At 43.8% G+C, this 14,352-nt stretch overlaps 1 protein-coding gene across 2 annotated transcripts in view; it reads right to left on the bottom strand.

The window, feature by feature from the left end:
• Positions 1-1,115: 1,115 nt before the first annotated feature.
• Positions 1,116-14,352, bottom strand: part of rap1gds1 (RAP1, GTP-GDP dissociation stimulator 1) — a 28,501-nt gene continuing 15,264 nt past the window's right edge. For both annotated transcript variants that reach the window (XM_020643587.3, XM_020643588.3), the window contains 10 exons: positions 12,925-13,053; positions 12,000-12,125; positions 10,487-10,630; positions 9,133-9,264; positions 8,766-8,900; positions 7,219-7,344; positions 6,324-6,463; positions 6,060-6,186; positions 5,044-5,172; positions 1,116-3,955 (listed from right to left, as the gene is read on the bottom strand). In XM_020643587.3, the coding sequence (XP_020499243.1) occupies positions 3,828-3,955; positions 5,044-5,172; positions 6,060-6,186; positions 6,324-6,463; positions 7,219-7,344; positions 8,766-8,900; positions 9,133-9,264; positions 10,487-10,630; positions 12,000-12,125; positions 12,925-13,053 (1,316 nt within the window). In that variant the 3' untranslated portion in view covers positions 1,116-3,827. The remainder of the gene's footprint in view (positions 3,956-5,043; positions 5,173-6,059; positions 6,187-6,323; positions 6,464-7,218; positions 7,345-8,765; positions 8,901-9,132; positions 9,265-10,486; positions 10,631-11,999; positions 12,126-12,924; positions 13,054-14,352) is intronic.

The raw sequence follows: 14,352 nt of genomic DNA, 5'->3' as shown, positions 1-14,352 counted from the left end.
GAATAATTTAGGTAGTCTATGATTATTCAAATCCACGACTCAAAGTGAATACAGGACTGGCTCGCTGGATGCAGCTAGTGTGTCAACAGGTGATATTATTGGTCATTTCTGTTGTGTTTTTAGACTCAAAGGAACAACTGCTCTGGTCCATGTGTGTGTACATGCTCAGAAAACAAATCATCATGATGTTATTTTAGTAAACTTGCAACTCGTTAATTTTTCTGTTTCAGGGTCATCCCTCTGAAGTAATGAGAGTGAAGCCTCTGTGTAACTTATTATTTACAGTTTAAGTGAGACTCACCAGAAACCGCTGAAGAGGCGCTCCTTAAAGGGGGACATCATGGACCAAGAAATGTCTGGAGAGGAGGATTTCACTTCTGCACGGTTGATTCTCAAGTTGCTGATTGGACTAAATTATGTGCGGCCATGTTGTCTCTCACTGGCTCTCTCTCCTCCCTCAACCTGCTGCACACCTGAGTGCACTTTACACTCAGGGAGCAGGAGGAGGATTTAGAGGAACAGGTAGCGGGGCAGAGTGGCCCCCCAAAGTGAAGGCCCCCCACTTCACTTTTGGGGGGCTAGGCATATTATTTGTCCAAATAATCGTCAAGTGTGTACGTGTCAATATGATTATTTTCACTGCTCCCGATCAAGTCAGAGCCTCTCCGACCTGGAATCATAAATATCAAACATTTTGGATATTTAAGATTCTAGATCAGGCTGCCTCCGAAGGAACCTCAGCAACAGCCAATGAGAGCAAGCAGAACGGGGAACGTCACCAACCAGATGCTGCATATTTTGACAGTGATGTAGTACTCAAAATCAGTCTTAGTCTCCACCTTTTGAAGGACTCATCTCAGAATCGAAAGCATTTTTACCCGGTCTCGTCTCTTCCTTTATTTCTATTTTTACACATTTTAAGTCTTTGCAATAAAGCTTGAGGGCTGATTATTTAAACTCCTCTGTGGCGTCCCGTCTTCATACATTCAAGTCCTCGAGGTTTGAGCCTTCAGACTTCAAACAGGAAACTCTCAGAGTGGTTTACAGATTAACTGACTTCACGATCTGACGTTTTGACCTTCTGCTCTCCGCTGTGAGAATAAAGACACGGACCATGACCAGCTATCATCTTTTAATATTCTGCTGAGTTACAATCCTCCAAATGTACAACTCATGACATTTACAACAAACATTGAAGTTTATATTTGTATTTTTTTTTTTACTACGCAGTTACTATGGATACATCTCCACAGGCATGTGTCTTCAAAGAGCACAGATCTGATAAATAACCATTCATACCTTTAAAAAAGAAAGCGTGGGCCCAGAGCACAAACACGGCGAGTGTGTGTGTAAGTGTGTGTATGCGCGTGTGTGTTAACAGTGTGGATGCATGTGAGCAGAAATCCCTCTGATGAGAAGAACTGAGGAGTTTGTCCTCTAGGGGGCGCTGTGCTGATGAATAAAGTGTCTGCGTTCAGTTACCTGTTCACCTTGATACACACCTACCACCTCCTCATTACATAATCTACGCACACACACGCACACACACACAGGACTTGTGCATCACGTCAGAATCTCATGCTCCTTTCACTTTGATATTTTGTTCTTCCTCGCTCTTCACAGCCTCCTCCTGCATCCTCTCCCGTCCATCAGGAACATATTTTTTTTCAATAAAAATATTTGTTGTGATGGGGGTAAAACAAACAAAACTTTGATCTGTAAGAATCTGGGAATGCAAAAAGACGAAGAAGAGTCTTAACTGAGACGTTAAATCTACCTGACGACTCGTAAGGTGGAGAAAAGAAAACGAGACTTAGGCTGTGTCCAAACCTTTGATACCAAAGATGACGTCAAGTTGATTATGAATAGAGTTAAAATGTGGACACTTTCCATGTGAGCAAAGGGGCAAATGTGTTTGGATTTGTAGAGTTAAAAATCTGATAAAATCTCTCGATCTTAAACGTGGAGTCTGCAGCTTCCTCCTTCAAAATAAAACACAGACTTCTCCTAAAGTGAAGCTGCTCCATCGTCCCTTCTGGTGTTAGTGTGTGTTAGTGACTGTGTCTGCAGAGACTCTGTCCTCTGACTGGATTTTACTGTTCTGCTTTGTTCTGGTTGACTCGGGACATTTCTGGGCGGAGCTGGTGTGTTTCCTCCAGCCAATGACAGCGCAGTAGGTGAGTTTAGGAGTGGCTACAATTCAGTGATTGGACGCGATTCAAACAGCCGAATATGACGGACATGCAAAGAAGAGAAATAAGACGAGGGTGAACCTTGTGTTGACGTGGAGTTGGTCTGCTTCCTGTTGGACAGGCAGGGGACAAACACAGACGGTTAGCTTGTGCTAGCGTGCATTAGCTTGCAGTGTAGGAACAAGCAGTAAACGTACACACTACATCCTGCAGTGAGGGTGAGCTTCAGGGGGAGATGAGCCCAGGAGGAGGGGCCATGTTTGAATGTTGTTTACAAGCTGCATCGGAAAATGCTGCTGACTCCACCTTTCAAAAAAAAGTGCAAAACAAGAAGGAGTGTACTCGACCCCGAGCTCTGTGTGTGTGTGTGTGTGTGTGTGTGTGTGTGTGTGTGTGTGTGTGTGTGTGTGTGTGTGGAGGAGGTCGGGTTGTCTTCTGGAGAATGCGAGCGGCAGAGAGGCGGGATGAACACGGTCACACCTTCAACAGGACGATAACATGCACAGTTTCTAGTCAATTTACACTCGAGCTACATGGGACACGACTGGGCACATCATGACGGTTGCTTTTCTTAAAAATGAAAGAAAAATCACAACAGGAAGAAGTTTTTTTTTTTTGTTCTTTTGTGCACGTTTTTACACATGTGGATGTTTTTTTTGTTTTGTTTTTTTTCACTTTTCATAGGCGGATGGTATCACAGCTATGGTCGTAGAAGAGTGTCGTCTCTTATCTATTGCGTTCGGCTGTTTATGGCGCCTCGGCTCCCGTGGAGCTACTTGTAGCAGAGAGATGCATGCACAAGTAGAGGAGTGCACCAGGGTCGGACTGATGGATGTTATATTTCAAAGAAAAGAGGACAGGAGGTCGATGAGACGAATCACTTCAGAGAATTCAACGGGTGTTTAACCCTCTAGACCCCGCAGTGCCTGTTGCCGTTTTTAACCTTTCCCTGTGGATGAAAACATTTGAGATATTTTAAGTCGCTATCACTGTAAAGGACCATTTATGTTAGTGTGTGTATGATTTGTTTTCCTTCTTGTTTTACTCAAAAAGAACAGGAAAGGTTCAACCTGCATCACACTCCTTTCTCTGTTACACCTAAACTCCCCCATCTGCGTCTCAGCTCGAGTCATCAAGATGGTGTTATTATCTGTAATATTCTGTTTTTGAGCTGCTTTAATGCTCCGTCCGATCCAAGTGTTCCCAGAGTCTAGAGGGTAAAGACCTGAAATGAAAAGCTGCCTCGCTCGGCGTCATGGATCTACAAACACAGCTTCATAAATCTCTTTTTTATGGCTTTCAGAGGAGAGTTTTGGCGTCCGACAGCTAGTCCACCTGAAACAAACACGGAAGTCTGGGCAAATCCTAAAAAAACACCGATAACATTTCAGGCACAAAATACTCCGACGCATCAGTCTGACCCTGGTGTGGATGTGGGCGGGGCAGAGGTTAAGGGGGCGGAGACATGACCGTATGTCTAGCTGGCAGTTAACGCGACATGGTACCTTGGCACATGACGATGGGGCACGGGGGGGCAGTCATGAGGTGTGGTTGGGTGATCTTTAGGTGGTCAGGCAGGCGTTTGGGTGGATGGGTGTGTGTGTGTGTTTGGGGGGAGGGGTTTGACACAGTCATTTAGCTCTGGGCAGTTAACCGCTGCTCTGTGAGCGACGCCTGGTGGGATACCGTTTTGTTTTCGTGGGCACGAAGCTTTGACACCACGTCGATGAACGCCAGGCTCTGGACTTCTTTGTGGAGAGGCTCTGAAAGAGAGAAGACAGAGAGAAAGATGTTAATGCTCAAATTAAAGCTTTCTCTTTAAAGTCATGGTAAATAGACTTGAGCTTGTATATTTCTTTTCTCGTCTTCTGACTATTCAAAGCGCTTTTACACCGCAGGTCACACCTACACATTCACACACTGATGGTAGAGGCTGCTGTGGAACCCTCCCTTTTATCAAATCTTATTTATATATCTTAATCTTTAAAGGCTTAATATGTGATTTTTCACACTTAAATGTAATAGAAATCAAGTATATCCTCTGAAAATAACTCAGTCATGACTGTCTACAATGGGTGTAACACTCGAGTCCCACTGTCTGTGATGTTTTCAGAGTCACTATCTTCACTTTGTTTATATCGCCAGGATGGCCGGCTGACTCCTCCCCTCACGTATAAAAGTTGTTTAATTGAGGGACTAGAGAAAAGAAGAATAACATACTGTACTCACTGCTTAACTGTGTTTCTAGATCACGCTCATTTCAGGTAAATTTACATGCAAGTGTGAAGATACGAGCATAATAAAGATCGCTAGCATTAGCATGCTAACACAACAATGGATCACAAAATCGCATATAAAGCCTTTTAAGGTCACAAATTCTGTAAAATCCACTTCTCCATGTTCCTCTAACACTAATATGTGTCTCTAGTCCGTCTACAAACCCCCCAATGATGAGAAAAGTCCATCACCACTTTTCAGAAAATGTGTGCTCAAACAGGCAGTTTGGAGATTTTCCCTTCATGACATCACAAAGGGCAGTAACCCCTCCCCCAGGTGGGTGACACTCAGCTAGGTGTTTGTTCTGCCTTCTGACCGTAAACAATAGAACATGGAGCAAGAAAGCCTGAGACACCCAAGCCCTTCTAGAGAGGGGGCGTGGTCAGACACAGCTCATTTAGATATTTAAAGGTACAGACACAGAAACAGCCTGTTCTGAGCAGGGCTGAAATAAAGGGGTTTATAGACATGATCAAATACAGGATCAGAGTGGATTTAGAACAAGAAACTTTGTGGTACCTACCAGTCACTTTTATAATGATCATAATACGAGTGAGGTTAAATAAAGTCTCACCTGAGCCCATGACAGCACAGATGAGGATCATGGAGTTATATTTGATCTCTGGAGCGCTCCGCTCGTCTGACAGCAGTTTGTGAAGCACAGACACCAGACTGGCTCCAACAAAGTCCTTTTCTGCTGCAACTGAAACACAGGAAGAGACTCTCAATGAGGGTGTTCACACGGACTTGAGCACGGAGCTTATGATCCTCATCCTGGTTTTAATAATCTTCAGGATGTGGTGTTTACATGCACTCAGAAAAACCTGCTTCTTCATATCTATGTTTAATATGATAAACATTAGTATCTTGGTTTAAGGTGTCTGCATCTTATTCATGCAGGCGCTTGTGATGTTTGTGTTTTCCAACACAAATCGCAGCTACCGAACGTGTTGGGAGACCGGTGTCCTGTAGCCTTTTCATTCTTTCATTACCAAAAGATTAAACTCAGTTTCTTCATCGCTCCAAAAGTAAGACGCTGTCGTTGCCCCTGCTGAGGCCGAGTCTGTGCAGGTAGTCGGCAGCTGTCAGAAACCGGGGTAAAGCGTTTACATGCCACAGTATCCTGTTTTCTTTCAGAGTTGTCAAGGTAGCAAAATTGTGTTTTCTCCAAATCAGGATAAGGGTTTATCCCGGTTTCAGAAATCAGTATCTGAAGTAAAAACACAAAAACTGGAACTTTAAGAACCCAATCAAAACCGGGATACTGAAGTCCTTGACTCTACATGTCATTTGATGGATGTACGACATGTCTCTTACTTTATTTAAAAAAGAGCAGATTTGTCTCGGAGGTAAAATAATGAATGCAGGTAAAATCACATTCTGTTTATATTCTCATGATTCTCCAGAGGGGAATAAAATGTTCTTCAGTACTCCAGCAGGTCCACAGAGTATTACAGACAAAGTATGTGCGACTGGGCTTCGATCTGCTTCAGGGAAAGAATCAGACTCCTCAATGTCCCCTCGCTGTGAAACTGGAAACCAACTTTAATAGAAATATCATCTTTAACTGATCCACATTGTTGCTCTTACCCAGATCCAGCGCTGCTATGAGCCCCAGAGCCACCAGCGCTTCGTTCTGCATGATCATATGCTCACTGGTCGCCATGGTTACCAGGTGCTTGACGCCTCCTCCCTGGATGACCGTTCTGACCACTTCCTGTGATCCACAAATAAAACATGGATGCATTAAAACCAAAATGAAGGATCCGGAAAAAAATAAAATAACAGTGTTTGAATCTGTGTTACACCAACGACGACTTTTTTTAAAAACTGTACGAGGACTCGGCATCTGACCTTGGACTTGCTGTGTCGGATCAGGGCTGACAGGAGTCTGTTGGACTCGCCCATCACTCCTGCGTGATCTTTGGCTTCACACCACTCCACTAACCGCTCCACCAGTTTCCCATTGGTCCCCAGCTGGTCTGCAGCTTCGGCTAAACACACACACACCTTTATTAATATATTTAACACATCTGCATTAGAGTCATCAATCCATCCATTATCTATAACACTTTTTAAAGCATGGTGCTGGAGCCAATCCCAGCTGTCCCATTGGGCTGAGAGGCGGGGTTACACCCAGGACTGTTCACCAGCCAATCACAGAGCTGACATATAGAAACAGACAACCAGCCACACTCACATTCACACCTACGGGAAATTTAGAGTCAGCAGTTAACATAACCAGCATGTCTTTGGAATGTGAGAGGAAGACGGAGTACCCGGAGAGAACCCACACATGAACAGGGAGAACATGCAAACTCCACAGAGAGAGACTCCTGACAGACGGGGATTCAAACCAGGAACCTCCTCACTGTGAGGGGACAGCACTAACCACTGCAGCACCGTGCAGCCTTGCATTAGAGTCAGTTCAGTACTTTAGTTTTAGAAAGCTTGGAGGTTTGTTTGGTGTTCAGATGAAAAACAAACACTGATTTTCTTTGCAGCTTTTTTATCGCTCTCTGATTATGAGTGACGTTTGGTGCCTGAAACCATCTGCTCAGTGTCAGGACGAGAGCATCAGTCACCGTGTTTGTGTTTTTTTTATGACTCACAAAAATTTCTAGATTATGAAACCAAAAGTTGATTATTTTTTTTGCAAACTGCTCCACAGTGTGAGATGTCTGATTTATTCACCGTGTTGATTTCTGAGGGATCGGTGTAAAGACAGCCGCGCTTCACGAGTCTGTACCTTGTGTATCGATGAGCATGCGTAACGTCCCGAGCAGTTTGAACTGCACCGGCGGCATCTCGGACTGTAAGAACTTCAACACCACGTCTGCTACTCCAGCTGAGAGCATCTTTGATTTGTTCACCACTGCAGAGAAGAACACACAGAAACACACATTTATAAACACTGACAACAAAGCAGATGATCAGATGTGTCTTTGAGGGTTTCTTTTGTCTTTTAATGATATTGTTTTTGTCTTTTTTGTGAAGGAAATATTTCAACTAGAAAACAGATATGTTACTGTTTGAAGTGTGTGTATGTGAGCTACCAGGTTTAGCTTGAAGCTAGTATTGTATTTTTAGTATATTTATTTATTTGCACAGTAAGGGAAATAAAAATATTAAACAAATAACAAAATAGACAACATTCAGTGCAGGAAGATGGAACTCAATGAGATCACCAAAATAAAAAAAAACAACTAAACAATACAGAATTAAGATGCAGAAAAGAATATGTACACATATGTAGAAAAAAATGTATTAACTGCATACAGTAACAATAAAAAAACAAAAGAAGAAAATGTGTGTAAATGTGTGTGTGTGTGTGTGTGTGTGTGTGTGTGTGTGTGTGTGTGTGTGTGTGTGTATGCAACATCTGTTTAAAACACACCTGTAGTGACAGCAAAACAAAAATACAGCTTATAAAAATTTACAAGTAATTCTGATAAACCATAAATACATTTCCTTCATAATCTCTCTGCAGGTCATAGTCACTCTTCAGACATATTCACACAGGATGAGTTTAACTGAGGACCCCACTCTCTTCGTTCCTTGCTGCTGCTTTTGGTAAAAAATACACTTTAACAGGGTGCCGGCAGCGTAGTGCTTAGTGTGCACGGCCCATGTAAGGTGGCCAGCCTGGGATTGAATCCAGCCTGTGGCTCCCTTTCCTGCATGTCATCTCCCCCCCTTCCCCCTCTCTCTCCCTGATTTCTTGGGGGGCTTTTGGTGCCTTTATTTTAGAGACGGGACAGGGGCGAGAGAGAGAGAGAGAGAGCGAGAGACGGACAGAGAACGAGGTTTCTCTGGAGTGGAGTTAAGTAGGACGTTGTCCTGGAGACTGACAATGTATGAGCACTCGGTGTGCCTGCAACGGTGATAACAAGGTTTGTTGGAGGGCTACAGCCTCTGTTTATGGGACGCCTGCGCACTAACCACTACTCAACCAGCGCCCCATGACTCCATGAGAATTAAAGGGTTTTAATAATATCACTCATTAAAGCAACGGAGAGTGGATCATTTTTAAGCAAAATGGTTTAAAAAAAGTATCCAAGAATCCAACATTTTGACAACCTTGGTATGAACTTTGACCTTCTTGTTAGCCAAAGAAGAGGTCAAACACAGTTATAAGAAAAACCCTTCACCTAAAACTCACAATGCTTCGATCACGGTGTGTGTGTGTGTGTGTGTGTGTGTGTGTGTGTGTGTGTGTGTGTGTGTGTGTGTGTGTGTGTGTGTGTGTGTGTGTGTGTGTGTGTGTGTGTGTGTCGTACTGATGCAGCGGCTCACCTGGTATGGCGAGGTTCCTCAGGGCGCTCAGAGCTGCGTGTTGAACCGTGACGTTCCCTTCTTCAACGTGTCGATCCAACAGATCCAGAAGCTTCTGGACGATGCCAGTGTCCACCATGTGGATACAGTTTCCATCTGCACACACGATATAAAAGAGAAGAAGATGACATCAAGTTTTCATCTATTTTCTGTCAACAGCAACGAAGGTGTTACACTTTCATTTAACCAAAAACACTGTGAACACTAAACTGTGGTCGTCCACGTTCTGTTTCTCATGACACATTATTTCCTCTTTGAATCTATTCTTTCTACTCCCCTTACAGTAACGAGACATGCTTCCATCTGACAATATGAAGTGAAAACGTACCGTTTCGAGCAAAGTTAGCGATGGCAAGGGCCCCGGCGAGCTGCAGCTGATGGTTGTGCGACGGGATCCAGGACAGAACCCTCTGGAAGACGCTGCCTTTTCCTCCCTCGAACAGCTTCTGCATGGACTCGTCTACACAGCAGGAGGAACAGGACGGGTTACTCTCATCTGCACATTCATGATTCTGTTTCAGAGTTTTATGAGCGTGCAAAGTGTGTTTGGGGGATTATTTCTGCCCCTTGTTTCGCCTCACAGGCTTCAATAACGCTGCTCTGTCCTCTTGTGGGAGTTTATTGGGGCCCGAGTAGAAAACTGCAGCAGTTATTCAGGGCTGGAATAAAAACTCTGTTACAGTATTTTTGATAATTAATCATTTAAAGCAGAGTGCTCTTTGTGGAATTATTCTTAAGATGCACGACTGCTTCCCCTACCCGGTCTGCGTTCACATCAGTAACATCGCTCCGTGCCCGAGTACACTTGCATACATACGTACACAGTCCGATACAGCAGTTGGCAGTAAGCACATAGATGGTTTGTAAATCCACTTAGGAAGCAGAAGGAAGAACATGCAACCATGGCAACAACGACCCTCTTTCTACATCCACATCTACCGAGCAGCTCAGACGATGAAACGGGCCCTTCCTGCCATTTAGAAGTATGTCATATAGCGCTCCACTTCCTTGCTTCCGCTCATCAGGGTCCAACTGATTCATCGTTCCTTCCCATCCTCCTTAAAGAGCGTGTTTGCTGTTCAGCGTGATTGAGGATCCACCCAGCGCTCCTAACCACTGATCTTTATTATATCTGTAAGGGTAGAATTTGTTGAACAGATGTTGTGTTCGACCGTATTTAGATTGTGCACGTGTACCTCATACACCCAACGCCTCACGTGTCCGCTCAGGCTTTAATCAGGCTCACACCGTGTAGTCCGAGCTGCAGAGCGTCTATTATATATAATATTAACACACCGTATCCAAGTTCATCCTGCTGCGTTAAAATATTTAGATTAAATGTTGAATTATTGATACTCAGCTTCAGCGCTGGACAGGAGACATTTATATTTATGGATTCTTATATTTTCTACATAAATTAAATTAAATTAAAAGTCAGGGGATCGTTTTCCCGCTGATGACCTCGTACATTTGGCTGCAGGATCTGTGATGCAACAAGAATCTGACTGTGAAGACGTTATTAATCTTTAATAACCGTTACACAAGGTTCTTTTTGAATTAAGGTTCAGTAGATTCATTCTGTGTGTTCTGTTGTTTTTACCTGCTAACATTAAACCCCTGTAAAGCTAAAATAACTTCTGTTGTTTAATGAATCATTAGGAGTTCACATCTGCTGCGTTTACCTCCCAGCAGCAGCAGAACCATGAGGTCTGAGGCGGTCTTGAGCTGGGCGATGTCCTCCTCCCGCTCCCCATCCACAGTCTGAGCCACCACCTGCAGGAGACACTCCACCAGGCCGGCCTCCACCAGCTGCAGCTTGATCGCATCTAGCAGGAGACAAGAGGAGGAGACTTTCAGAGGAAACCACAGTGCAACGTACGGCTGCTGCTGCAATGCAGTGAAGCGCTGCATCATATGAAATGCATCCCATGGGACATGACATGCCGCTGCATACCAACAGGGCTGCAGAGCATGTGAAGCGAGATATGTTGGTAAAGCGCTTTTTCAGTGAGTTTAATACACCAGGGTTTACTCCACATCTAGTCAAAGTTTCCACCAACATAAGGCAGGTTTCCCTTCTCTACTTTTATGCAAATATTAGAAGATAAGTGCAGGTGTCATTTTACTGTTGCAGTTGTAGTTCTGCCTTTTCATGTGGATATAAATGTGTAAATGTGAGGAAGATTTCAGCCTCCTGACCACTGCTGACTGATTTAAAGGAGCAATATGTAACTCTGACACCTTGTGTTTAAAACGGGTACTGCAGTCCGAATTCTAAACATTGTAGAGAGCTGTCTCCCCCCGCCCCCTCCTCTCTAGAGTCGATGCTCTCACAGGTCACCATGTGGTGGACTCTGAAGCTTCAGTGTTTATCCAGCTCTGCATCGGTCTGTAAACCTTTCTGTGTTCTAACCTCTCTCCATTTTTCAAAAGCATCTCCAATATTGATCCTAGTTTGAGCACGTTTCTGCTCGTGGAGCTTATTAGAAACATGCAGAGGCTTTTTAGGTCGGGTACAATCACTTCTATCTGAACCACTTCTCTTGCCCGCTTCCATCACTGCAACACCTGTTGACCTGATAACTGCTCTCATATCTGACAAACCGAGGGGCGTCCAAAACGGCCGTGTAGGGGTGCCTTAAAACCGCCTACCTTCTCTGGTCCAAACAAATACAAACCAACCACTAGGCCACTGGCGTCCCTAAAAAAATCATCATGAGTCTGACACTTTTACAGAATAATAATTTGTGTGTCTCTAAATCTGATGAAGAACATGAAGAGCGTCAAATGAGAGAGATGGAGAGGTGGACCGAGAACGAGGTTTCTCTGGAGTGGAGTTAAGTAGGACGTTGTCCTGGAGACTGAGCACTCGGAGTGCCTGGAACGGTGATAACAACAGACAGAGAAAGGAAACACACACACAAACACACACACACACACACAGAGACATTCTCTGAGCTTTAAAGAGAGCAGCTGAGCAAATGCAGGATCTGTCTGCCATGACTGTGCAGTTAGCATCGTGTGTGACTCACACTCGGAGGATAAATTACTATCGAGTAGGTGGACACGGCTTTCATTTAAATGCACGAGAGAACACTGCAGTCTCTCACTGCTCTGTGTTTTAATCTCCACACTTCTTCTCTTACAGGAAATTTGGCTTTTTGTTGAATGATGAAAGAAAAAAAATCACATTACCGTTTTCTGCAAGCGGAGCCAGAACCTCAAAAATCATCTCCTTCTTCTCGTGTTCCGTCTGCTTCTGGAAAAGACGCACCAGCTCCTCGGCGATGTTTGTGGAGGCAAACTGCTCTTTGCTGGACTCTGAAAACGACAAAGACAAATCACAGACAAGTTATCAAAGAGAAGACAGTAGCCTCTCTTCTACCAGGACTCTCTTTGTGCATTTCATTCTTACAATTTCAGCACAACAAAAAGACGGTAATTAACAGTAATAATCAAAAAACATTAAGTCTTAAATAAAGCACTTTTCTGAGGGGCAGGATGTTTGAGCATGCAGGTCAGAGGAGCTCATACAGGTAGGGGGGGGAGAAGGTTACGGATGGCTTTGTAGGTGATAAGGAATTTGAAATGGGTACTCTGGGGGATGGGGAGCCAGTGGAGGTTATGAAGGACGGGTGTGATGTGGTCATTGGGTGTGTTAGAAAGTGAGCAGCGGAGTTCTGGAGTGTTTTGGATGGCGAACCGTAGAGGAGACTGTTGCAGTAGTCCAGTCTGGATGTGATGCATGCGTGGGTGAGGGTCTCAGCATGCTGAAAAAAAGAGGGAGGGAGGGAGGGAGGCCGACGATGTTTCTGAGATGGAAAAAAGGCTGTTTTGGTGATGTGTTTGATGTGTCTGTCGAAAGAGAGGGTTTGACCGAAGATGGCACCAAGAACACGGACGGACCAACGATGACGACTTCTGATTTGTCATAGCTAAGTGTAAGAAAGATGGTTTGATGGCTCAAACCCCTGCGACCCCGAACACTAAAAAGCGGTATAGATGACGGATGGATGGATGGACAGAGGACGATATATTAAGTTTAACAGCTCTAGATGAGGCGTTAATTAAAGGTTAGCAGTGTGTTAGCATCGTTAAACGGGTATTTCTGTAAACTCACCGAGCTCCGCCAGATTCCCAAAGGCAATCAGACACATTTCTGTCAGGGCTGTGTTGTGGGAATGGATGCCGAGCAGCTTCACCAGAGTGGGAATCACCCCCATGTTGATCAGCTGGGCTTGTAAGGAATCTGCAGAAACACAAACGAAGACAGGGAAAGATAAGCAGACGATCATGTGCTCCAAACATAAAGTAGAAGTGAAGAAAACACAAAAGGCAACGGTGTGGATTTTGTTCAGAGTTCATTAGTTGTCATGGTATCGATCTCGTTTGTTTTGTAATAGAATCTTAAACTTTAAAACAGAATTTTGGCTTTTAGACCCAAATAAAACATGCAAGTTATTTAACGAGCTGAACAAGACTACAGACGGTCAGTTTGATAACCCATTAGATAAGCTAGAGTGCAGACAGTTGACAAGGAGACAAAGGAGGTTGAAAAGAAGCGGTAGATATGATAGCTTCGTCCAGTTTACACATGAAAGATTGCACGCAGTTCCAGATTTTTGGTGTAAAAGTCATATATAGATTAACTTCAGTGATGTTTCAGTTTATTAAGGCTGATCATTGACATTTGTTTGCATCAATCCTCTTAACTTAGAAATAATTGAAATGCATATTTTTGCCCCGACAAAGAGGTGTATTAAGATATGCACGTTGGTTGTGCTGCACAGTCTGAGACAGTGTTGTAGCGATGGAAGCGGGCAAGAGAAGTGGTTCAGATAGAAGTGATTGTACCCGACCTAAAAAGCCTCTGCATGTTTCTAATAAGCTCCACGAGCAGAAACGTGCTCAAACTAGGATCAATATTGGAGATGCTTTTGAAAAATGGAGAGAGGTTAGAACACAGAAAGGTTTACAGACCGATGCAGAGCTGGATAAACACTGAAGCTTCAGTGTCCACCACATGGTGACCTGTGTGAGCATGGACTCTAGAGAGGAGGGGGCGGGGCACAGCTCTCTACAATGTTTGTTCAGAGTACGGACTGCAGTACTCGTTTTAAACACTAGGTGTCAGAGTTACATATTGCTACTTGAAAGTAATTGTGAAACAAACTATTGAACTGAAAGACTTTTACAATATGTTCAGCATGTACATTTTTCATGTGATTTTGATTTGTGACCATCAGCTGCTGTTATCCAGAAGTTTTACTTGCCAGTAATTCTGCATTCACACAACTTACTAACCAAACTACTAAATGGTTAATCACAAATTCTGACTACTTGGCAGAGCATTGAGCACACACAGTCAGATTTTACCAAAAACAATTAGGTAGATCATTCACTACGACATTAAAACCCTGCATGGTGAACTATCATTTAATAAAAACAAGACACAAGTTGTAAATTTCTCGATGACGTAAAGCTGAGTCATCATTTAAGACTCCAAAACCTTAAAAAGAAATGTAACTGTCCGTCGTTAGAGGGTAAC

This window comes from Labrus bergylta, chromosome 22, assembly GCF_963930695.1.
Source record: "Labrus bergylta chromosome 22, fLabBer1.1, whole genome shotgun sequence".
NCBI lineage: Eukaryota > Metazoa > Chordata > Actinopteri > Labriformes > Labridae > Labrus > Labrus bergylta.
Note: the sequence above shows the minus strand (reverse complement) of the source record. Positions and strands in the feature narration are given on the sequence as shown.